This window comes from Quercus lobata, chromosome 1 (assembly GCF_001633185.2).
Source record: "Quercus lobata isolate SW786 chromosome 1, ValleyOak3.0 Primary Assembly, whole genome shotgun sequence".
Taxonomy (NCBI): domain Eukaryota; kingdom Viridiplantae; phylum Streptophyta; class Magnoliopsida; order Fagales; family Fagaceae; genus Quercus; species Quercus lobata.
Window position 1 is genome coordinate 816889 of NC_044904.1, and position 24442 is coordinate 841330.

Genomic DNA, 24442 nt, shown 5'->3' on the forward strand with positions numbered 1-24442 from the left:
GCCACCTTTCCAGATATTTCCTTTCTTCTGTGTTTGCATGTCTCTGTTGTCTTCCTTAGTGTTTTACTTTCTGGTGCAAGAAGCCAACTAAGAAATTCTCGAGATGCATTTGCTCCTCGGACGACGGGTCCATCAGCCTCCCTTCCTCGGACATCTGTTCATAGGTTTAGTCCGAATTAGTGTTGTCTTCATGTCTTCCCTCCTCTGACTTAGTCCACGTGTCAGACCTGGATTGGTGCGTGGATGGGCCTTAGCTCATCCACAGATAGGGCATTGTCCTGTGCTTGGATCCCTCTCTCCCACAATAATATATGATACTTTGCTAATCATATAATTTTAAGAAAGGTTTGAGATCTCATCTATTATTTTCATCTTTTTTTACTTTTTTTTTTTTTTTTTTGGTTTTGTTTTGTTTTTTTATATGTAGTGGGGTGGGGAAAAAAAAAAAAAAAAAAAGAGACGTGATTTTGTTTGTGGGAAGTGGAAAGGAAAAAAGAATCGAGATTGAGATGAAGAAGGCGCAGAGTGAAGCAAAGGAGGTGGAAGAGCTGCTACAAGCAGCTCAGGACGAATTGCTTCTCAAGCTTTCTCTCGATTCCCACATGTCCCGAGTCTCTCCCAACTACATCGACTCCGATCTCGACCGTCGCTTCCAAGCACTCAAAAAATCTCGACCTTCCTCCTCGTCCGTTGTTCCTCAATCTCAATCGCACAAATCGACCGACAACAACAGCAACAACTCCGATCTCTCTGCCAGATTTGCCGCTCTTAAAGCTAAGGGCTCTTCTCCGTCTTCTTCTTCTGCAGCTGTTGGTGTTGGTGCGGGTCCCAGCAGCAATATATTATACGAAGAAGAAGAAGAAGAAGATGATGAAGATGACGAAGTGGAGAAGTTGATTCGGTGGGCCAAGGATGCAGCCCGTCTCGACCCTTCTCCTCCATCTGATGATGATGATGATGATCAAGATGAAGAAGACGACGACGAAGAAGACTATAAGAAAGATTGCCATGAAAAGCCTAAGGGAAATCATCCTCGTCGGAAATAAAGACCCATTTTCTATTTTATTTTGATTACAACATTCTTCTTGACTTGTCCTTCATCATTGTTACCAAATTATCACTTCGCGACTATATCAAATAAATCAAAATGTAATTTCTTCGATTCCAATTGCCATTTGTTTCTGCTCTTGTCTTTTGGTTTGAATATTGTAGTAACAAATTCACCTAATTTTATTAAAACATTTGTGGTTTCATCATTCCTTGTTTATCTCAACACTAAACACCAAAGAAAGAGCCAAGTCTTTCGAGTATGATACACGCACATTTAATGGAAGACCAATACTTGCCTACTGTACTGTCCTCTACTGTTATATCGTATTATGGTCCCACTATTTTAACCATAATTCACCACCATTTGTCCTTCACGCACACTACCTTTCACAACTTCTTCAGAAATTTCTATTTGCATTTTCTAAGAGCTGCAACTGCAATGCCAGCATAGTGTGAATTGGTATTTTTTTGTAATGTACAGCATTTTCAAGCACTTCATTGATTTCAAACTTCAAACACCCACACACACACACACAAAAGTACTACTACTATTATAGTTGAACACTAAAACTTGGAAGGGGAGAGAGAGAGATCTAATAGCGGATTTACCCCAATGACTAGCCTTAAAGTACTTGATCCTTAAGCAAACAATTCGATTGTAACAATTAAAACTACTTCCACTTGGAACAACTAATGGAGATAAATGTTTTTATAATATCATACATGTACAACTCAACTTGATAAAATATGCAGAGTAACAAAGCCTTAAAAAAGTAAAAACCCCAAGAATATTAAAAAAAAAAAAAATCAGAATATCTAACAACTGTGTGCCATAAAATTAATATTCCAGCTATCAATCTAGTGTAAATCACCCTTCACAGTGGGCTGACATTCATATATATCTAATGAACAGCAATGACGCTAAGAACTATCTGACAGTAAAACTGGTGGTACAGGATGACTTATGACCACATGGCGATTAACCACAAATGGCAATTTGGAAGAGCAAAATTCACGTCAAGATCGTGGAGCTTTTTCTTACTAGTACTATATAGCCAAAAGAATTTTGAATTCTACCAAAGCTTTTCCCTGTATCCTGCAGAAAATGGAATTAAAACATCTATATATCGTTTACGAGACAGGTAAGATAGAAACAAGGATGAGAAACAAATGGAAAGGGTTTCCCAACCTAGCATGAAATTAACGGAATTCATCATGGTACTCATAGTCATCCTCGTCCTCATCGTCATTGAATATAGCACTGTAAAATACATAAGGGTTATCAATCATCTCTGCCAAGGTTAGACGCCCATCTTTATCAGCATCTGCCTGCAACAAAAAATCAATACATTATTTTAAAAACTAAACTGCTCTATTCATTATCAAGTCGCACTTCCACAAAACCAACTTGAACCCAGAAATTAATCTGAAATCTGTTGTTAAATCAAATTCATGTGATAGTCATCATTAGCATGAACTTCTACTTTGTATACTACTAGCACTTCTAGAACAGTAACAAAAGAAGAGATAGGAAAAGAAAAAAATTTTAGAAGGAAAGATAAAAAAGAAATCATCAAACCATAATGAGACCACAAATTTATCACAACTAAACTGGTGTCCATTTTTTAACAAGAAAAGATGATTTGCACAATCACAATAAGGTTCCTAAATTAGTGCTCTCCTCTTAGCTAGGAAATCAGCTTGTGAGTTTTCTGAACAAATTGGAATTAGAATGCTACCCTAAAGGCCCATAGGGAGACCAGCAATTTCCTTCAGCATACCAATAGAACCATTGAGATCAGGATATTCCTAAATGCACTGCACAAAATGAGTACTTCAATCAACTTCCCCAGCCTACTATAGCCTATCAACTATTTGCATCCTCATTATCAACTTTTTATGTAAGTAAATAATATTTCATAAAGGAATAGCCTGAGTACACGGGAAGTAACACAGGGACCCTAAATGAAATAAAGGAGAACTACAAGGATAACATCTAAAGTTAAAAGTATCTATAAAACCCTAGATGTCGGAAGCAGTACACAGCCTTGCATCTAGATCCCACTCATAAAAAGATCCCAAGAATTTGGACTTCATTTGAAGTACCGAGAATTCCTTCAAAGATACTTGCACTTGTTTCTCTCCATATACTCCACATTAGACATAGAAGACTCACCCCCCAAATTTTAGGCTGTGATTTTGTGCCAAAAGTTCCCTTCCAACTAAACAACAATTCAGATACCAACTTTGGCATTGCCCAATTCACTCCTACTAGAAGTTGGAAGCAGGACATGGCCTTGCAGCTAGATCCCACTTATAAAAAGATCCCAAGAATTTGGACTTCATTTGAAGTACCAAGCGTTCCTTCAAAGATACTTGCACTCGTTTCTCTCCACATACTCCACATTAGACATAGCAGATCACCGCCCAAATTTTAGGCTGCGACTTTTTGCCAAAGGTTCCCTTCCAGCAAAACAACAATTCAGATACTGACTTTGGCATTACCCAATTCATTCCTACTAGACAAAACACAAATGTCCATAAGCCTGTGGCACCCCACAATGAAGATAAGATGATCTATCGACTCCCATTGGATTTGCATATACAACACCAATCCACAATAATTATACCCTTCTTTCTCAAATTATCAATTGTTAAGACTTTTACCCTGCACTGCAGTCCAAACAAAGAAAGCAACACGAGACAGAGCTTTAACAGGCCAAATAGATATCCAAGGAAAAGATTTATTACCCCCCTCTCCCTCAGCACATTATAGTATTTATTTACTCTAAATCCCAAGTCTTTAGAATTAGACCAGATCATCTTATCCTCCTGACCTTGTTACACCTTAGCTGTATACAGTTTCTCCAAAAAAGCATGCATTGACTCCAACTCCTATTATGAACAGCTTCAATAAATGAAGGGTTCCATAGAATAACACCATGTGTAATCTCCATATAGTCTGCCACTGTTGCCTCTGTTTTTGCAATTTGAAATAGTTTCAGGCCAACATCACAGATCATGCCAAAAGTGATCCCCTGAAACTATTTCCCACCTAGAAACAGATGAAATACTCAAATTTAACCCAACCTTGGCTTATAAACTTCCATAAGCTGACACCATATGGACCCCTTACACTTTCCACGCACCAACCACCCCAAGTGATCCAACATTCAATCTCTACCACTCTTCGCCAAAGTGCAACCCTCTCCACCACTAAACACAACAATCATTTGCCTAGAAGGGCTTGGTTGAAAATCAAAATCATTATCAAATTCCACCAAAGCCAACGATTTCTGGAAGATAAGCCAATTTAGACCCAGACAATACCCATGATTCGTACTAAGCTGACAATAACATCTTCCCTTAAATGCCAAGAGAAGAGCATCTACATTCAACTTTTACTAACATAATGCAAGGCAGGCCAAAATATTAAACTGCAAAATCCTGGACAAGACGGTGAGCTAGATCCTAACTTAGTTGATGACAGATTTCCTAGTGAACTCAAAGCATAAAAATGTCAAAGAAGAGACAATTATCTGATCAGCAGAATAGATAAGTATGTCCTTGATGGCCTATCACTTCTCTCATCCCAAATAATTATACTAGAAACAATCCTGACTATAAAAAAAAAAAAATTGTTCTTTTAGGACCACCACTTAAAACACATAGGGCACTGTTTCCTGTCTACTAGATCCATTGAGATGCCTAAAACTAGAGGCCTCCAACAAAAAGTGCCACCATGAAATGAAAACTGACCATCGTATGCTCTTCCGAGCCTCCTTAAGAAGCAGTCAAGTCTTATAAAAGTCACCAACCATGGAGATAAAATTGTAGGACAGAAAATTAACAATAAAGCTGTTAACTTTGCTAATCCATGCCTAAGAACCATGAGTTTGTACAGCTGTATGCTTCTGCATGGATAAACAAATTTGAAACAAGATACACACATCTGATATAGTAATTTTACAATCCCAACAAAACAAAAAATACTAAACAAAACTCTCAGCTGGAAGAGGGGGAAAAGAACTGGAATACAAAAAACTCATAGCCTTATAAAGAAACACACAAAAAAACACATACAGACATACATAGATACGGAGCCTTCAAAGGTGCTTACTTGCACACACACACAGAAAATAGACATACAGGACAGGGCCTTTGAAGCATTTTATATCTGAATTAATTTTTAAAATTTGCACCTGTAGCTTCAGTGACCAAGTCCATCTAGGGGCAGCAAAGTTCAATATAATAAAAATTAAATCTGCATGGCTACTATCACTCCTGTCTCCTCTTATCAACATCATCCATGACAACAACTTATTAGTATATGCTGCCTTCAGCCAACAGGCTGGCTATCTCCTGAGCATCTTTGGTAATACTTCTACATAAAGATTTCCATCTCTAGTTAGATGCACAACTTGAAACACAACAGCAGTTGTGAACTTCCATGAAACCTCAAATGAAATAAGAATAACAAACATGTTTGAATGACAAGTTCTTTCGCTTATCGGAAAAACAGGGAGTCGAGGACCTTAATGATACATTTCAAACAATAGCTTCTCTTAAACTAGGACAAATAACATTGATTACACGATACAAGAGAACTGGAGCAAAGTTGACTGAAGATGCAGAACAAGGCTCCTGATTATTTAAGATTCATTAAATTATCATTTAATAAGACCCCCACCATAAATAATATTTTGACTCATATTAGTAAACATGCAAAATAGTATTGCTTCACACTAAATACAATCTTCCAAGTAAGTGGCTGCAATTATATTTAGTGCTTAAATGACTCAATCTGCATATCGAAATGACTCAGCAAGTACAAATAGATACATTTCTCATCAATCAAATAAGAAACTGGTTTCAGTTGAATACCTGTGATATGATGTAATCTGCTTGTTGTTTCGCATAGTAACTCTCTGACGGGTGAAGTTTTCCAATTACAGGTAGTAGTTCCACATCTGACAAGTATCTGTGAAAGAAAATTCCAATACAAGTAAATAATAGAATATATCATTCAAAGAACATTATTTATATGAGAAATATATCTTTGATCAATACCCATCACCATCTTTGTCAAGCTGAGCAAACAATTTTTTTGCTGGGCCCTCCATTGAATCATCAAATTGATGTGAAGAATTGTGACCTTCTTCATCATAGTTCCTCACCATGTCAAAAAGCCCATGAAAAAATTCTTTAAAGTTAACCTTCCCGTCTTTGTCAGTGTCTCTTTCCCTAAGGAGGCAAAAGTGCAAAGTGACCAATTAGACAAGGAAAAGCAATGACATTACAACAAAATCAAAGCCCCATTAGAGATGACATTGAAGAAACAAAGGGTGAAACATTGTAGTACGATAATAAAATTAAAAGAGTCATTAATCAAACCAAGGCAAAAGAATTGACTGTGTAATTGTGTATCAAGCAGTTAACTCATCAAATGTAGTTATAAGACTTTGAATAAAATTGGTTACCACTAGATTCATGCACATGTACCCAGAACTTAAAGGAAAGGTCCCTGACCACCAAAGAATTCCCATCTTTTTTTTATTTTTTATAAGTATCAAAGAATTCCCATCTTATATACCTATATGGTTAAAATCAGAATTCATAGGTAATTAGCTTCATATGAAACAAAATGAGTTCAGAGCGAAGAAAATAAAAATTTTCAACCAAGTTAGTCAGAATTTTTAGATTTTATAACTCATATGAATATTTATTAAAAAGAGAAACACAAGTTAGTTAAAGTGTTTACATGAAAGTTTAATGTGAGTGAGAATCAAGTGTCAAGTCCCTTATAAGAATAAAAACATAAAGTATACTATCAATTCATGCATCAACAATGCATCTTGAATGATGCATTAAGTGGCCTGTTTTTATACTGAAAATGATACAAGAATTCAAGAAAATCTAGTGATCAAATTCGATAAATAAAAAAAAATGTTAGAATATGCTGCCAGAAAGGGAGAATATAGACTGGGAGGAACAGATTAGCGCTGACTAATTGAATTGGCAACCTAGAGCCTTTCACCATAAGAAAATCATTCCATGCCCTCGGGGAACAATCTCAATAAGTAGGTAAAAACATTTGTAACTAAGTTCCCAATGGCAACAATGACACAACTACAAACCGGACTGAAAAATGAATTTATCCAATGCATGTATGGATTAAAAGGATGCAATAATTTATAACTGGCAGAGAAGGGAACTTAATGAAACTCAAGTTACCTTAGCTCCTCCTTGCACAACCACTGAAGTAGCTTTGGATTTTTAGTATCAGCTGGGTGCAGAAAGCTAGAGAATGAACAAGGGAAAAGTTGAGGAAAAGCATTAGCTGCAATTGAAAGACCAATTAAAGAAGCTTTTTGCAATAAAAGAAACTTTCTAAACAAAGTAGAAGCTCACTCGTTAAACTCAGTTATATTCAGAAGACCATCTCCGTCTGCATCTGATGCATTAAAATGCTCCTCTTTCCACCAACCCATATCATAGCCAAAAGAAGTATTATCTGGTAAATGAAATAGAAATTAGTAGCCAAGACAAACTCATATAGAAATGAGGTCCTGATGGTCTATGAGAAAACATAAGATATGGCCCTAAAAAGAACAAACTGGTGACAACATTTCATTGTAGATGACCCAAACAGTAGTACGATGGTCACAGCCACATCCTATATACGGTAAGTTAAACTAACTAAAGAGAGACTCTACATGATCAAGTGGAGTAAAGAGGAATCCTAAAAATTGGATCTTGCTTATACTAAAATCTTGAATCAATTTATAATGTTTGTACCACAACATAGACGAGTACCTATCACAGTAAACCCGTTAATGAACTAACTGAGACATAATTAAGATGCCAAGTTATCTAATTTAGGAAATAAAATTAAGACAAAAATTAAGAAGTCTAATAAATGCTTCATAAAGTCAAGTCAATTCATAGTCTCATGAACCATTAAACATATTATAACTACATCAATTGAGCTCTTCTACAACAAGAAAGAAGAAGTAAAAGCGTAATCCACATATTCACCAAAAAAAAACAAGACACACTGCTTTCTCCAAGAAAACATGAATTCACTTGATTACAATGAGATTAAGAAACAAAGAACAGTGAAATTAGAACAGAAATGCATCATGTGTCGCTAACTATCCAATGTTCACACAATTTTAAAAAATGACTACATAGACTAAAATTGAGCATTCCCATTCCCATTGACATAGCACCCATCAAAAATTCCACAAAGAAAAACTGATCCAAAATCTACCATTACTCAAACACACATAAGACAAAAGAAACAGACCTGCATTTAGAACCCAACTGGGGGGCTCATACTCGGCAAAAGAGACAAACCCATCTTTGTTCTTATCATGCACATCCATTTCCCTCTGTGTCCTATGCATCACTTCCCTCTCAGCTTGCTGCAAGTTCCACTGAGTCAACTCGTGCTCAGTCACAAACCCATCAGCCGGGTCCGCATCAATCCTCGGAAACAACACGACCAACCTATCGGTCACATTAAACCTCTCCTCGTCATTCAAGTAATCCTCGGCGTCCGCGAAGTCCTCCCACTCGGGCTGTGACTCAGCTCCGGGAGCCGAGTCCGATTCGTGTTGAACCAACTCGGGGTGAGCGTGTTCCATGTACTGCCTCTCCCAGTGACGGTCCTCGCGGCGGAGCTCGAGGTCAGCGACAATGGGGTCGAACGGCACGGGGTCATGAGGGGGACGCACTTGGTGAGAGAAGGTGAAGTTTGATCGGAGCTTTAGGCGGCGGTGACGGTGGTTTGAGGGTTTACTCGGAGAGTAAGAGATAAGAAACAGAATAAGCACTGCTACGGTTATGTATATCAAAATCGAAACTTTGCCCATTGTATTTTTTTTTTTTTTTTTTTTTACAATATATAGTGTTATATGTTTACAATGCAATGAAAACTTCAAATGGGTGTGTTCAAAATTGAAGATTTTGGGTGATTTTGGAAATGGGAATTGGAGATTTTGGGTGTGGCGTTGACAATGCAATCTAAGATTGCAAATGGGTATTGTTCAAAATTGAAGATTTGGGTGACTTTGCAAGGGATCTAGCACTGGTTTTAGAGAGAGAGAGAGAGAGAGAGAGAGAGAGTTGAAGAAATTGGAGTGGAAGGTGAAGAAGTGTTAAGGTGAATGTGGTGGTTTTTAGTTGTTTGTGAATTTGTGATGTGATGTGGTGTCGTGTAGATGTAAAATTGTAGATCTGCTGGACAAACCAGTTCATGGGTTTTATCCGTTGTTTGTCTGTTGTCGATGTTGTTGTGCGTGTGTGTGTGTGTCTCTCTCTCTCTACTTTCTAAATAACTCCGTATTAATTAACACACAATTTGCTGTTCGATTGCATGTGCTAGCTTTTTATTTAGTACTCTAGAAATGTTATAATACCATATATTTTTCTTTTCTAAATTGAGGGTTTTTTGAGATAGGATAGAGATTTTTTTTTTTACTTTTTTAAAAAATTTTATAATTAGATGGTTAGGAAAATGAGATTTGAATCTTGAGGTTCCAATTGAACTAGACACGCTTTAAGGCTCTTTATGAATAAATTACAAGAAAAAATGTTGTCAATGGATAAGAACGGTGGAATACCAAAGAAGACAGGACCGTACAAAGAAAAAAAATGGTATCGAGCAAGACTTTATTTTTTGGTTAAGCAAGAAATTAATCATTATTCAAAACTGAGTCGTGAAATCAATGTATCTCATTTAATGGATTCAGTACTTAACTACTTCAACCAATTTAGGAGCTATTTGGTATATTATTTTAAACACATGTTTTTAGTTTTTAAACAATATTATATATATTTTAACACACTTTTTTATCTATACGTATTTTCAAAAAAAACTGAAAATTATTGTTTAAATACACGTACCAAACAGACCCTTAATTTTCATGATTCTTGAGTCAATAATTACTTTTTAAGAATTAGAATTGTAAGGACGCGATTTGTAACGACCCTTAACAACGTTGGGTTCGCACGTAAAAAGGTCCAAACAATATCATTTATAGAGCGTGGGTTTGAAAGGCTAGGCTTTGGTCACCAGACGGTAGTTTTCCGTAGTGGTCATACATAGTTAAATCGCGTTCGCCCTAGGAGTCCTTCTCCTGGAAGCGGGCTGGGAGGCTCCGGTTTTTGGCCATTTTTCCCAGCCACCCACTTGGTGCTTTAGCCTTCACATTATATAGCCATTCTTGGTTGATCTTAACCCTCCACTTGTTGGTCAGGCAGGTGCCTACTTCTGTACCCGTCCCGTCAGCTGTCCCGTCTTGCTTTCTGTTAGTTGCGATGATCGAAGTTACCTTGTCCAGGCGTCTTTTCTCATTAACATGGTCAGGACGCTGGCGAGTGCATTTAATGCGGAGGGGACGTATTTACCTTGAACCAATTTTGCACCGTACCTCCACGTGGGCCCCATTCTACTCGCATCTCCTTCAGGGGGCTGTTTAGGGATAACCTTCATCGAGACGTTGCTCTTCCCCTTGAAGTCTTGGAGTGCCGAGGATAGGGTCGTCCTCAGTTGTTCCCCTCGACACCTTGACCTTTCATCGTTCGTCCTCGACACACACCCTCCTCGACATGGGCCCTGAGCCCTAATAGAGCGTGGGCCGAATCATAAGTTCCTCGACCCCACAAGAATTATTAAACAACTCAAAGAACACCACCATAAATTGAGCTTTTCAAAGGGGAATAGCAGCTTATGTCCTCTAGAGCTTATGAAATTCTAGTGTAAAAAAAAAATTAATAAAAAAATGTTGTGCTCATGTTTGTGAGAAATTATTGAGTATGTAGCGTATAGCGTAGTAAGAGTAATGGTAAAAGCCATACATATAAAATTAAAGATATTACATAATATACGAATATGTAAAAGGTTGGGTTGGTTCGAGATTAGTGATTAAAAAAAATACCAAACTGAAATCAAACCAACCAACATCTCTTACAAGAATCTCAAACTAAGCAACCCATTAACTTGTTAAAAATTAATCCATTATCTTTAGTTAGGATTGGGTTGGTTAGGTTGTCGGGTTTGATTTACACCCCTAATTTCACTGTTTTTTTAAGAGAATATTGATGAGAAAATAAAAAGAATCATTATCCATGTCATTTCATGTCCTCTCTTTCCAAAAAAACAAAACTCTCAAGCAATCACAATTTTCTTTCAATTCAATCCTATCATATATACTATAAATCTATTTGGATACCGCTTATTTTACTGAAAATTGAAAACACTGTAGCAAAATAATTTTTAAATGTGTGAATAGTACTGTAAGACCCAGTTTTAAAGTTTTTTTTTTAATAAAGTACTTATGGGTCCTGTGAATAATATACGAAACTCACAGGAAAAACATAATTCTACATTTGAAAACGTGAAATGCTCTTCTCAAAAAAAAAAAAAAAAAAAAACAACAACGTGAAAACACAAACTCAAGTCCTTTTCAGCACTATCCAAATGGATACTATAACAAAAAAGAGAAGAAAGTAGAGAGATAAGTGATCCATACTCAACTAGTATTGCAAACTCCCTTGCCATGCATGGAAAAATTTTGCATAAATTTATAATATAATTTTTATGCCTGTTTTAAACTGAAATAAATAAAATTTATTTATAAATAGGCTTCTTACCTTCATTGTTTATACTAACTAAAAAATCGGTAATCATGAAAAACCATAAATGTTGGCCTAAAGAGGATTCATATGCTAAGCGTTAATTGTTTCAACTTTCAAATGTTAACAAGTTTTACTGACATAAAAATGTAATTTTACCCTTCATAACCTTACGCTTGGTTCTTCTCATAATTTATTCAAATTACATGCATTTAAAAAGGAAAAAAATAAAATAAAAGTTAAAGATCATACAATGTGAGAGCCGTAGCTCACTCTAAGAGCCCTCCATGGGCCATTGTATCACAAAATGACAAAGACAAAAGAAACAGGCCCATAGAAGGAGCTCCAAACCCAACTTTCACTGCATTAACACGAATGAAAATTGTAATGAAAGTAAAACCCAACCCACCATTAATTCCCTCACACATTCCAGACCCAAATAAACACATGCTGCCAAAGCCCCTTGCCCCATGGCTATTTAACATACTACCTTCTCTTCTTTTGATCCAATCAACTCAGTCTTTCGGAAGGTTTGACTTTTTTCTCAAAACTCAAAAAGTTTTGTCAGTCTTCTTCTCTTCTCACTGCTTTCTTCTGTAATAATCCAGTTTCATTTACACCCCATATTTAATGTTAGATTTTTGCTGATAAATTAGTTTTGCCCATTCAACCGCTAACACCTTTTATTTTTGTATCAGGTTTTCTTATTTTCATCGGATTGTGATTGTAAGTGTTTAAGAAAATTATTTCCAAATGCTGAAGATAGAAGATAGAAAGAAGGTGAATACTGAATATGGTAGAAGAAAAAGAGTAATTATAATAATAATAATAATAAAGGAGATGCTAATGAATGCCCTTAGGGCATTAGTTAATAATCTATTTTAAGAAAATTTTAATGTTATTTTTATGGGAAATGAAAAAAACTATCGAAATATTAATTTTTTTTAACTGGATTATTAACCAATACCCTAAGAGCACTTGTTAGTCTGACCCTAATAATAATAATAAGCCTGCAAAGGAAGAGTGAAACACATTACGAGTGTCCTTAGGGCATTAGTTAACAATTTATTTTAAGAAAATTTTAACGTTACTTTTATGGGAAATAAAAAAAAAAAACTATCAAAATATTAATTTTTTTAACTGGATTATTAACCAATACCCCCGGAGCACTTATTAGCCTGACCCAAATAATAATAATAAGCCTCAAAGGAAGAGTGAAACACATTTTTCACTTGACTTCTTGATTTTCACAAATGTTCTTAAATGTATGTACAAAATTAAGAAATTCAATACCACACGTGACACAAAATTCCAATTTTGAATTTTATTGGATTTTCTCTTAATTATGACTTTAAATATATGTATAAATTTTGGGATTTAGAGGCTTAGATTGTAGAGAAGCCTAGAGTGCCCACATGAGGTATATATTATCTTGTCTACTACATATCGAGTACTGATAGAAATAGCCTGCTACATGAAGTATATTATTATTATCCAACACATTGCACATCCAGTCTAATATAATATTTCATCCTAATAAGGCTTGGTACACCTTCAACTCCCACCATATTTATTACAACAAAAAAATTGTTTCAATAAATCATAGCAACAATATATTTTGTTGTTGTACGGCACCGAGATCCCAAGACCCATATGGGCCCTGGGCCCAGGCCCAATGGAACGGCCACATTACCCTAAGCCCTTCTTGAAACTGCCTTCATGTAAAAACAAGTTTTGGGTCTCGAATCCTGAGAAGTGTTCGGCATAAGTTTTCCCGAACAAACATATGAACCCTGTCCGGGAAAATCATGAAATGCTCGGGGAACAGCATTACCGAGCATAATCGACTAAGCTGGAACCAAGTTCCAAGGCCATAATTGTTGCATCCCACTCTCACCTAAACACCCACTTAAAACAGATAATATTGGACCTTCAATAGCACTAGCGGTGGCTGTAATCATAATCTCCCCACTAACCTTAGCTATAAATAGCAGAAGTTTGGGAAGAGAAGGGGGTTCAGAAAAAAGGAGAAAAAACAGTCAAGGAGGAAGAAAGGATGAATATTGTTTTGAGTCTCTCTGCCGAGAATGACTCAGAATAAGAAATCTTGAAGCCCACTCTACAAATAAATTGTGAGCCCAAGTGAGTTCAAGCCCAACAGTCTCATCTCTGGTTCTCACAGTTGTAGTAAATTTTTTTAATAATAATATATATTTTTATTGCAATAAATTTATTGCAACATGAAGTATATTATTATTATCCAGCACATTGCACATCCAATCTATTATAATATTTCATCCTAATAGGGCTTAGTACACCTCCAACTCCCGCCATATTTATTACAACAAAAAAAATTGTTGCAATAAATCATAGCAACAATATATTTTGTTGTAGTAAATTTTTTTAATATTAATATATATTTTTTATTGCAATAAATTTATTGCAACAAAAATTATTGTTGCAGTAACCTACTGCAATAAAACAATTTTTTGTAATAAGTTTCCAAAGTAACTCCAGACATACTTATTACAACAAAGCTTACTTTTCTTCTTTCCGAGCAACCAAACAGAGCTCATTAAAATAAATCAATTAAAAAAATGACAGAGAGAGAAAAACAGAAAACTTACGGGGCAGTGGCATTGGCGACAGCGCAGTTGGGGTTGAGAGAAGAGCAAAAGGAATCGTAGGGGAAAGAGGCCACGACACTAGTTGGTGCGAGAGGTGGGTCGTGCAACGATGCGACTTTGCATAAAGGTGATTGTGGCAACAGCCTTGGCTGGGTTGAGAGAGAGCAAAGTGGAGGAGGAGGAGGGAGAAAGGGAGAGTGAGAGTTTTTGAAATAATTGAGAAAAGAAAAGAGGCGGGTTAGAGAATAGGGGTTTTCCCATTTCACGTGAATTAATGATGTTTCTCTACGGTTGGATTAACTAAAGGGCTGAGATTTGAATTTGAACCTAACGGAATAGCAACACACTAAACGCCATTAACTCTATTGCTGACTTGGTTTCCTGTTAAATGATATCAGCACTTTCTCTTAGGTGTCTCATTTTAATTGATCCGAACTAGCTAAGAATTTCCCATTAATTGGGGGAAGCAACTAATAAATAATAAGTAATAATTTAATTAACCGATACATTATAAAAAAAGTTAGAACTCCACTGCAATGGCCTTGTGGGGGGTAAAAGGTCCTATGTGGATATGTGTGGCAATTCCCTTTCTTACAAACACAAAAGCATACTTTACTCTATTGGTTCAATGCTAACATGGGCATTTGCAAAGGAGATGAGGTATCTTTATTTTTTAGGCCAACTTGCCCATTTGAATAAAAATAAAGAAAGCTAATAAAAAGATTAATTGTACTCCAGATAAGCACGTGTGTTCTTGTCCTACCTATTTGTGACTTTGTGATGAAGTTTTACCTAATCATGCATTTAAAGTTGAAAATAATTCTTGTGAGCTTTAGCAATGAATTCCCACAAACCAGATAAACTCATTCAACTTGTAGCCATTTAGGTGAAAGTGGCTATGCAGTTGGGCAGTTTGAGATATCATATCTTATACAGGAAAGTCGGTTGATGTCACAATTTTGGTATGAAAGTGCTTTTTTCATTTTCTTTTCTTATATTGGTATAGCTAAAGAGGGTGGCATTAGAAAGCTAAAATGCCAACTCAAAAGGGATCAATGGCACACCGTGGCATAGTCAGCTAAAATGCTAATTCCCAATCATCCATTTCTTCATTGTAATAAATAATTATTTCATTTTTGTTATTGGAATAAATTACAAAATAATTGATATTAGGTTATTGCAATGATATATGCATTGCAACTTCATAATTGTCATTGCAATATTGTAACATAATTGATATCAAGTTATTGCAATGATAACTTTGTTGCTGTTGGATATTTTTATAAAAAATATCATATTTATTTTAATACTCATTTATGTGAATTGAGGAAATCAATTATCCCTTAATGTTAAATACGTTGATTGCTAAATTTTGAAAATTCAAATATAATTCAAAATTTGAATAGCTATTATCAATGATTTTAATTAGGAAATCTCTAAAAATTAATGTGAATTTTAATACCATATATTGCCAACTTTTAGTATACTTTCCTTTATAAACTTTTGCTTTAAAACGTTTCTTTTAATATATTTAATAGCAACGTTATAGATAGAAAGTATTAGATATTGTACAACTATATATTTATATAATTTATTGTTGATGGGTTATAGCATTATATATTAATTTCCATTCTTGGTTGTAATTAAGGTGTATAGTCAAAGTTTCAAAGAAAAACATTATTTGACAGCTTAAACACAGCCACATTAGGGGCTGTAAATTTTGTTTTAATGGCATTATGAGTTATGACACTACAAGACAAACTTGATTTGTCAGCTAACTTACCTCACCTCAACATACACTTTGGCAAATAGTTTGACCGGTTTATATATAAAATATATGTATAAAAAGAAAGCTATTCATGATATTGATTTCAATACCTTTATGACCATTTAATTGATATCAAATCTTTTTTATTTTTTGGCTAAAGACAAGTTAAAGGTCCAGCTATATATATATATGGAAAGAAAAAAAAGTAGTAGACTTACATTATTTTTGAATTACAAAGTTGAAAACCCTTCAAAAACAACTTTTTATTGTCCTAAACACTTAACATCTATTGCTTTTTACTACTCACAAAAATATTATATCTTTTACAAAAATTTTTGGGAAAAGAAAGTATTATAAGAGCTTATATCCTACGAGCAGTGTAGGCTCACAAGGATAATCAGCAAAGGTGGCTGGATTGTTGTTTCTTGGACGCAACGTGCAAAAACTATTTGTCTAACTACATCGGATATACCATAGACGGCACAATTTGTCTCAAGGCAGTGACTTAATCAATACCTCATCTCTGCCACCTCTTTTGGTAAAATCAAATTGTGTAATTTCCAAGAAAAATTCAGGTATTATTTCTCTTTTATTTCCAACAGTTGCAATAAAAGATCAACTTGGGATAAGGTTAGAGATTCGAAATGAGGTTTTGGCTTTGGACATCATCAGCTTTTCCGATGAAGTATACGATAAACCCCCATGGGATTTCTATACGGACTCAACAGCAGTGTTGGATGATGAGAAGCATTACTTCTTCACTATGTAAAAGAGGGGGAAGAATCGTGTGCTTCGTTCTGTTGGTTCCTATGGGACTTGGCATGAAAGTTCCACCAAGAAAATCTATGATTCTGGGTCTAGGTTTGGGAAGACGATTATTGGGTTCAACAAATTGCTGAATTTCAGGGTGAAGGGTGAGGGTAAGGAGAAGAAGACCACTAATTGGTTAATGCATGAGTTTACTGTTGCTGAAAAGGGCTCTGACTTGGTTCTCTGTGTAATTTACAAAAAGAATAAGGAGGAGAGGGTTTGGCTTTGACTTTGGAAAGACCACCCTCTGTTGTTGTTGATTCTGGTATTTTGGGTTCTCCAAAGAGTGTTTTTGATCAGGTGAATTTCTTTGATGGAATTGATGACACGGACATAGGGGTCAAGACCCATATGAGGATCAAGACCCAGTTGTTGATTCTGGTATTTTGTGTTCTCCAAAGAGTGTTTTTGATTAGGTGGATTTCTTTGATGACACGGCTGTGGGAGGTTAAGACCCATATGATGATCAAGATCCATTTGATGAAAATCCCAGATTTGCTACCATTGATGGTCATTCACAATTGTTATTGCAATAAATTGTAAAATAATTGAATCAATTTATTTCAATAAAAGATCAACTCAAAATTTTTATTGCAATAAATTGCAACAACAATTGGTATAAAATTATTGCAATGATTTCTTCATTTAATACTTCTAGTTAGTAAAGGCTCTATTGAAGGATGCTTGTCGGGATAAGGTGTACAGGTGCGTGCAAAAAAATAAGAGGAAAAAAAAGAGCTCGTAAGATTGAAAACATTAGAGACTTACCTGCAACAGCAAAGGACTTCCCTTAAAGTCTTGGGTTTCTCCTTTGGCCACTTTATCGAGCCCCATCAAAGTTTCAGCAAGGATCATTGGTGCTAGGTCACTCACGAAAAAGAAAGCTATTAAGATCACCACTCTCATAGACCCAAGACAGTGTCTGAAAGGTAATGGTATTTCCAATACAGGACTATCAGAAGTTCTAGATCGAAAATGAAGTCTTTATCAACCACCTCCTCCATATCTTGCAAAGGGTGGCTCAAATATTTGCAGAGAATTTTTTTTAGGATCAAAGTGGTAAACCAAGAATAGGACGTTCCTCATTTTTTTTTACCCGTGATGATGCCAAATTTCTCCACCATGGGGCACATCTCAAACCAATTGAAGCGAAAGACATGTTTTTTTATGTTCCAAGAATTTTGCAACAACACGCAACATGGATTCTTCCAACTTGAAGTTTTCCATACAGTAGAAGACGCATCCCAATCCCTAATCATCCATCTCTCGATTGTAATAAATAATTATTTCACTTTTGTCATTGCAATAAATTATAAAATAATTGATATCAGGTTATTGCAATGATATATTCATTGCAACTTCATAATCGTCATTACAATATTGTAAAATAATTGATATTAAGTTATTGTAATGATAGCTTCGTTGCAATAAAAATGATAGCTTCGTTGCAATAAAAGATCAACTCGAAATTTTTGTTGCAATAAATTGCAACAATAACTAGTATAAAGTTATTGCAAAGATTTCTTCATTTAATACTTTTAGGTATTAAAGGCTCTATTGTAACTGATAATTATAAGTTATTGCAACCAATTATTGATGATACAATAATTTACTATTTTTAAGTTATTATTACAACAATTTTTAACTTGTTAATGTAATATTATTCTTCCACTGTATGGACTCTTATAGTTTTTGCCACAACTATTCTACGTGTTAGAGTTTAATTCATTATCTGTCATTTTCATATGTATCCATCACTTTTTTTTCATTACTTATAATTTGACATGTGGACAGTTGTAGAATAAATTGTGACATTTTATGTTGTCTAAAAAGTTTTGTTTAGTTTTTTTAGTTTTTTTTTTTTTTTAGGTCAGAGCATTCACATGTTACGAAGAGAGAGAGATAAAAGACTTACGAGAGACGTTCAGATAAAAAAGAAAGAATAATTTCTTGCCTAAACTATGGGTTCAACTTATTTTTTCCTTTAGAGAAAGTTATATTTTATTGAGGAAAAAAAGAAAGAAAAAGAAAGAAAAGAAAACAATGACAAGAAAGTATATTGTGACTTGAGAGAGAAAGGTCTAGACAGAACCATCTCTTTATATTTATTGTCAAAAATATACTTTTGGTTCCTACATTTTGGACATAATCTCATTTTGATTCCTAATTTGATTTGGGCCTATGTTATTCCTTGAAAACATAAAATCACATCCATTTTGGTCCTTACTGTCAACTCACTAATAGAAAAGTCCTACTTGGCAAACAGACTGCATAGGTGACAAGGTTTGTACGGAAGGGTTGAATGGGCTTATTAAGTGAGTAACATGTAATGGTGATATTCATGGGTTTTCTCTTTGTAGGAGAGGACCTAAACTAACCCATCTGCTCTTTGCAGATGATAGTCTACTCTTTTGCAAGGCAACTATGGAAGAATGTGGCAAGGTTTTAGAAATTTTGAATATGTATGAGGTGGCTTTGGGACAAAAGGTTAATAGGAGCAAGACATCACTATTTTTTAGCAAAAACACTTCCATTGATGTGAAGCATGAAATCAAGGTGGCTTTGGGTGTTTCAGAAATTATGCAATATGAGAGATATTTGGTGCTCCCTTCTCTTGTGAAAAAAAAAAAAAAAAGCGAGCTTTAGCTACATTAAGGAAAGAGTGTGGAGGAAGTTGCAAGGGTGAGAAGAGAAATTACTATCTCAAGCTGGTAGTGAGGTACTGTTGAAGGCAGTCATTTCAAGCTATTCCAACCTACACCATGGGATGTTTTAAAATACCCATTGGTTTGTGCAATGAATTTGAAGTGTTAATAAAGATATTTTGGTGGGGACAACAAGGTGATAGGAGGAAAGTGCATTGGGTGAAGTGGGAAGAGATGACAAAGTCGGCATAATAGGATTTAGAGACTTAGCTATGTTTAATGACTCCTTGTTAGCAAAACAAGCTTGGAGATTTTTGCACAATAAACACTCTCTCTTCTACAAGGTATTCAAGGCACGTTTTTTCCCCAATACTACAAACATGGAGGCTTCTGTTTCAAGAATAGGGTCTTATGCTTGGAAGAGTATTTTAGTAGGAAGGGAAGTCATCAAAAAGGGCTCAAGATGGAGGATTGGGAATGGTGAGAAAGTAAATATATGGCAGCATGGGCGGCTATCAAGAAAAAATCCTCCATACCTGCCTACATGCCCTATTGAGGACTTTGAACACATCATGGTGAGTTGCCTCATTGATCCTAGCACAAGACAATGGCACACGGACCTGGTGGATGGACTTTTCATGAAGGAAGATGCGGAGCTGATAAAAAATCCCACCAAGCAAGAAGGTAACAGAGGGTGTTCTTTATTGGCCTTTTTTGAGCAATGGCGAGTACAGCAGTAAATCAGGCTATAGATTCCTTAAGGAAGAAGTAGAACGGTTAGACTTACCCCAGGTACCACCGCTTCGAGATAAAAATTTGTGGATAGCTATTTGGGCTATGCGTGTGCCCCAAAAGGTGAAGAATTTTATGTGGAGGGCCTGTTGTAATGCCATGCTGATGAAGTAAGCTTTTGGTGAAAAGAACTATCATCACCAACCCAATATGTGACAGATGCAGAATTGATACTGAAAGTCCATTGCATGCGTTGTGGTCTTGCTTAGAGATCGATCTTGTGTGGGATGATCAAACCTTGTGGGATTTTAGAAGTCAAGTTGGTTTCGTCGATTTTAAGCAGTTGGTGTCATGGATAGTTGAAGAAGGGAAACAACTCGAGCTCTTCGCATTTACGGTCTGGTCAATCTGGCACTAGCGCAATCAGGTTTGGGTCCGAGCACCTGCCACAATGCTTCACCAGATTGTTGAGGTATGACGAATTTCTTTGACTGAATACCACTCCAGGTTATCGGACACTGAATCACAAGTTGAGCCTCGTGGTCACCATCTACAAACAAAATGGCTACCTCCTCTAGTGAACTTGGTTAAAATAAATTTTGATGGTGAGGTATTCTCAAAGGAAAATAAATCAAGGATAGGCGTGGTGGTCAAGAATGAAAATGGGTTGGTTTTAGGCTCTTGTACTAAGCGTTTGTCCCAAGCTTACAGTGTAATGGAGATTGAAGCAGTGGTAGCAGCAACAACCTTAGTTTTTGCAAGCGAGTTGGGCGTAAGGTGAGCTATCCTTGAGGGGGACTCTATGGCTGTCATCAAAGCATTGAAAGAGTTTGAGTATCCTTTATCTCCTTCAGGCCTTTTATTGGAGAATATCAAAATGTTTTCCAAAAATTTGACAAAATGCTTTACTCTTATACAAAAAGAGAAGGCAATTTTGTAGCACATAGTCTGGCTAGACATACTATTAGTATACTAGATTTTTTAGTGTGGATGGAAGATATTCCACCATGCATTTAGCATCTTGTATAAGCTGATTTGGCTTGCTTTAGTTAATAAAGTTCATGTCTTTCATTCTCAAAAAAATAAAAATAAAAAAATAAACTATTTTCCAACTCATTCTATCACATCTTGTGAAGGTAAGTTCTATGTCAACAATGGTGCAACTGTGCAAGGGACTCAAGACAAAGTAAAGTCTTATTGTCCTCAAAATGTCCATATTACTTAAAAAGAAAAATATGAACATTAGCCTGAGGAGTAATTACATTACACTTTAATTGTAAGAAAATGTTGTTCAGGCGTATAAAACACCTTGGTCCAGCCCACATGGTGAAGGCCCAATTGTATGGGCGTGGCCTTGTTATTGTAATTTTGGCATCCTATTTCAAATAGAACTAGACCCCAGAGTACATTATTAGACTATTACATAATTGTGCCGGTTTGGATTTATATAATTTTGAGTTTTGAAACAAAAATTTATATATATTGCATTCAGAAGCCCAACATTTTCTAGCTTCCAATGATTGTTTTACCATGGGCCATAGCTCATAGGCCTGTCAAACAATCTTTGGGCTAGCTTCTCCACAAGCACTAGAGTGGTGGGGTGGTGATAAGGTCTTTGTTAAATGTTGTTCCTTCTGGAGACTGGGGTTGCTCGATTTAGCTTGGAAGTGGGATTGTGTGTTTTGTGAACAAAAAATCTGTATAACTAGAAGCTTAAAGTTTCCCTTTTTGTGTATTTTCAATTTTGTGGACCTATCGTTGGATTATGTGACTTCCATTATCTTAAGTACATGATTGATAATTCTTATTTATTTTCATAATAAAAAATCTATCATTAGCAATGCATGTGCCATGTGTAAGGGTTTGTGGGAAGCTGATTTTTTTTTTTTTAGATAGGATAGAAATTCTACTCTTACCTAATCTAAGTGTATATGTGTGTAAAATTCTATCTTGAAGACCTGAACTCCAACTCTTATCTCTCACACCCCACAAGTATTTAATACTTGTGGAGTGACTATCGAGTCAAGGGTGCATGGTGGTGTGGGAAGCTGATCTTAAAAGCTCTTAATAGGACCTAAAATTCTTGAACACAGATAAAAAAGGAAGAGTTAAAGCTATATATTACCAGGGTCGGCTCAAGGTATTGTGGGGCCTAAGGCGACAACTTCAAGTGAGGTCTATTCTTATATTTTGAATATTAATAGAATATTTATATAATTTTTGTTTTTTTTTTCATTTAAAATCTATTTTTTTAGAAAAAAAAAATTACAAAATAAAACGAACCCATCGCATTATTGAATGACCATACAACTAAAATAAACACTATTCATTGAATGAAGTAACCAAATACTAAAAAATTATGATTGAAAATTTTAATAAAGTTATATATTTGATATTTCTAAATAGAATTTGAGTATAAATTTATTTACTAGTGTAAGATTAATGAGTTCTTTTAACATTTATGTGTGAGAGATTAAATGATTGACCCATCCAATGAAAATATTTTCTTTAACTAGTTTTTCTTTGATAAAAAACAACAACTTTTTATTTTTTGATGAATATTTAGGGCTTAATTAATACTTCTATTGGTATAGGAATATCTCTATTGGTAAAAATTTAGGGGTCTTTTTTCATTGGGGGCCTTAGGCGGTTGCCTATTTAGCTCACCCATTGAGCCGGCACTGTATATTACTAGGGGTGTGCAATGAACTTGCCAACTAGCCAAAACCAACCCGACTTAACCCAACTTACTGGGTTGGGTCGATTTTTAAGAGATGATGGGTTGGGTTGGGTCATGAATTTATTTTATTTTATTTTTATTTTTACAGTGGTTCAGGTTGGGTTTGGGTCATCAGATTTACAAACCCGTCTAACCCAACCAGACCCACTTATATTTAATATATTTTTAAATTATAAATATATATATTATATAATTTTGTTATTTATTTTTTTGCCCCTCTTCCTAAATAAAACCCAAATCCTAAGTTTTTCTTATATAGTTTGTGTTTGTTTGGTGTTATGCTCATAATTATTTAGTTATAAATTTGCTTTTATTTGTAGTGGTTTTGTTCTAAGGCCAATTTAATAATAATAATGAAGAAAAAAAAAAATTTGTCCAACCCATGGGTCAAATCGACCCAACCCGATCCACGTGGGTTGGGTTGGATTGAACCCCTGGTCTGAGTAAGGTTGGGTTGGTTTTTTTTAACCCACCATATTGGGTTGGGTTGAAAAAACTTCTCAACCCGACCCTACTCGACCCATGCACACCCCTAATATAACAAACAAAAGCACAAAGTTACACATGCTTTCACCACTGGAAATATGTTTATTAGTACCAAATTATCAATCACGAGTCACAACATATCAATTCAACCATTATGAAAAAAAAATTGTGAAAAGTTTTGTATCTTTAATAAACTTGTTAAAATTTAAAACACAAAAAAAGAAATGGTAGAAAGTAGAAACATCTCCATCTTCTAAACCAACTTTTTTTTCTCCATTTCAATTCTTGAAAATGATGACAATAAAATGTACTACTAAAAAATTAGACAAAAAACCAACATTCGGGTGGCCTAGTTGGTTAGATATCGGGCTAACAAGTTTTAAGACTTAGGTTCGAGTTTCAACAACTAACTGTATGTTGGTATCATGGTTTTAAAAATCAGATTGGATTGGCCGGTCCAAACGGTTGAACCAGGAATTGAAGGCTAATTCGGTCTTAAGAAATGCCAAAAACTGGGTAAAAACCAAAAAAACTGGTCAAACTCGAAAAAATCGGTCAAAAACTAGGAACTGGAGGCAAATCCGGTTTTGCCCCTGGTCCCCTTTTTAAAATCATGGTTGGTATTCTTCATATTTCATCTTAGGGGTGTCAATGTTCAACTTAGCCCACGAACCCGAAACGGGTTTTTTCGGGTTAGGGTTGGGCCTTAATGAGTTTGGATCATAAATAGGTCAACCCGAAAGTGACACAATAAGAAACGTGTCATAAGCGGGTCAACCAGCGTAACTCAAAATAGACACGTTTAACAAGTCAATTTATTTGTATCAACTCGGAATGACTCATTTAATACAACCCGTTTAACTCATATAACAAATAAATATTTATTTTATTTTAAATTTGTCAAATACCTTTTATATCTAACATATATTTTAAATTTAAAAAG

General features: G+C 35.3%; 2 protein-coding genes across 3 annotated transcripts; one reads left to right on the forward strand and one right to left on the reverse strand.

Moving 5' to 3' along the window:
- Positions 1 to 441: 441 nt before the first annotated feature.
- Positions 442 to 1188, forward strand: LOC115957600 (nucleolin). Its single transcript, XM_031079234.1, has one exon. It carries the CDS (start codon positions 510 to 512, stop codon positions 1044 to 1046), a length of 537 nt encoding a protein of 178 aa, XP_030935094.1. The 5' UTR covers positions 442 to 509; the 3' UTR covers positions 1047 to 1188.
- A 521-nt stretch (positions 1189 to 1709) lies between these two features.
- LOC115970264 (calumenin-B) lies at positions 1710 to 9346 on the reverse strand. 2 transcript variants are annotated; one of them, XM_031089984.1, is made up of 7 exons: positions 8360 to 9346; positions 7462 to 7564; positions 7285 to 7350; positions 6121 to 6294; positions 5935 to 6031; positions 2240 to 2379; positions 1710 to 2139 (listed from the first exon to the last, which is right to left on the reverse strand). In XM_031089984.1, exons 1-6 carry the CDS (start codon positions 8925 to 8927, stop codon positions 2251 to 2253), a joined length of 1137 nt encoding a protein of 378 aa, XP_030945844.1. In that variant the 5' UTR covers positions 8928 to 9346; the 3' UTR covers positions 1710 to 2139; positions 2240 to 2250. The 2 variants fall into 2 exon arrangements, with proteins under 2 accessions (XP_030945844.1, XP_030945803.1); XM_031089943.1 differs by having other exon boundaries at positions 1710 to 2146.
- Between the last annotated feature and the right edge of the window lie 15096 nt (positions 9347 to 24442).

Bases quoted from the DNA above. Each gene is read 5' to 3' on its own strand.
- LOC115957600 (XM_031079234.1), top strand. From the start codon at position 510: ATGAAGAAGGCGCAGAGTGAAGCAAAGGAGGTGGAAGAGCTGCTACAA.
- LOC115970264 (XM_031089984.1), bottom strand. From the start codon at position 8,927: ATGGGCAAAGTTTCGATTTTGATATACATAACCGTAGCAGTGCTTATT. The intron at 7,565-8,359 runs GTCTGTTTCTTT...TTCATTTACCAG, and splicing joins CAGTTGGGTTCTAAATGCAG to ATAATACTTCTTTTGGCTAT. The intron at 2,380-5,934 runs GTATTCAACTGA...TTTTTGTTGCAG, and splicing joins CAGATTACATCATATCACAG to GCAGATGCTGATAAAGATGG.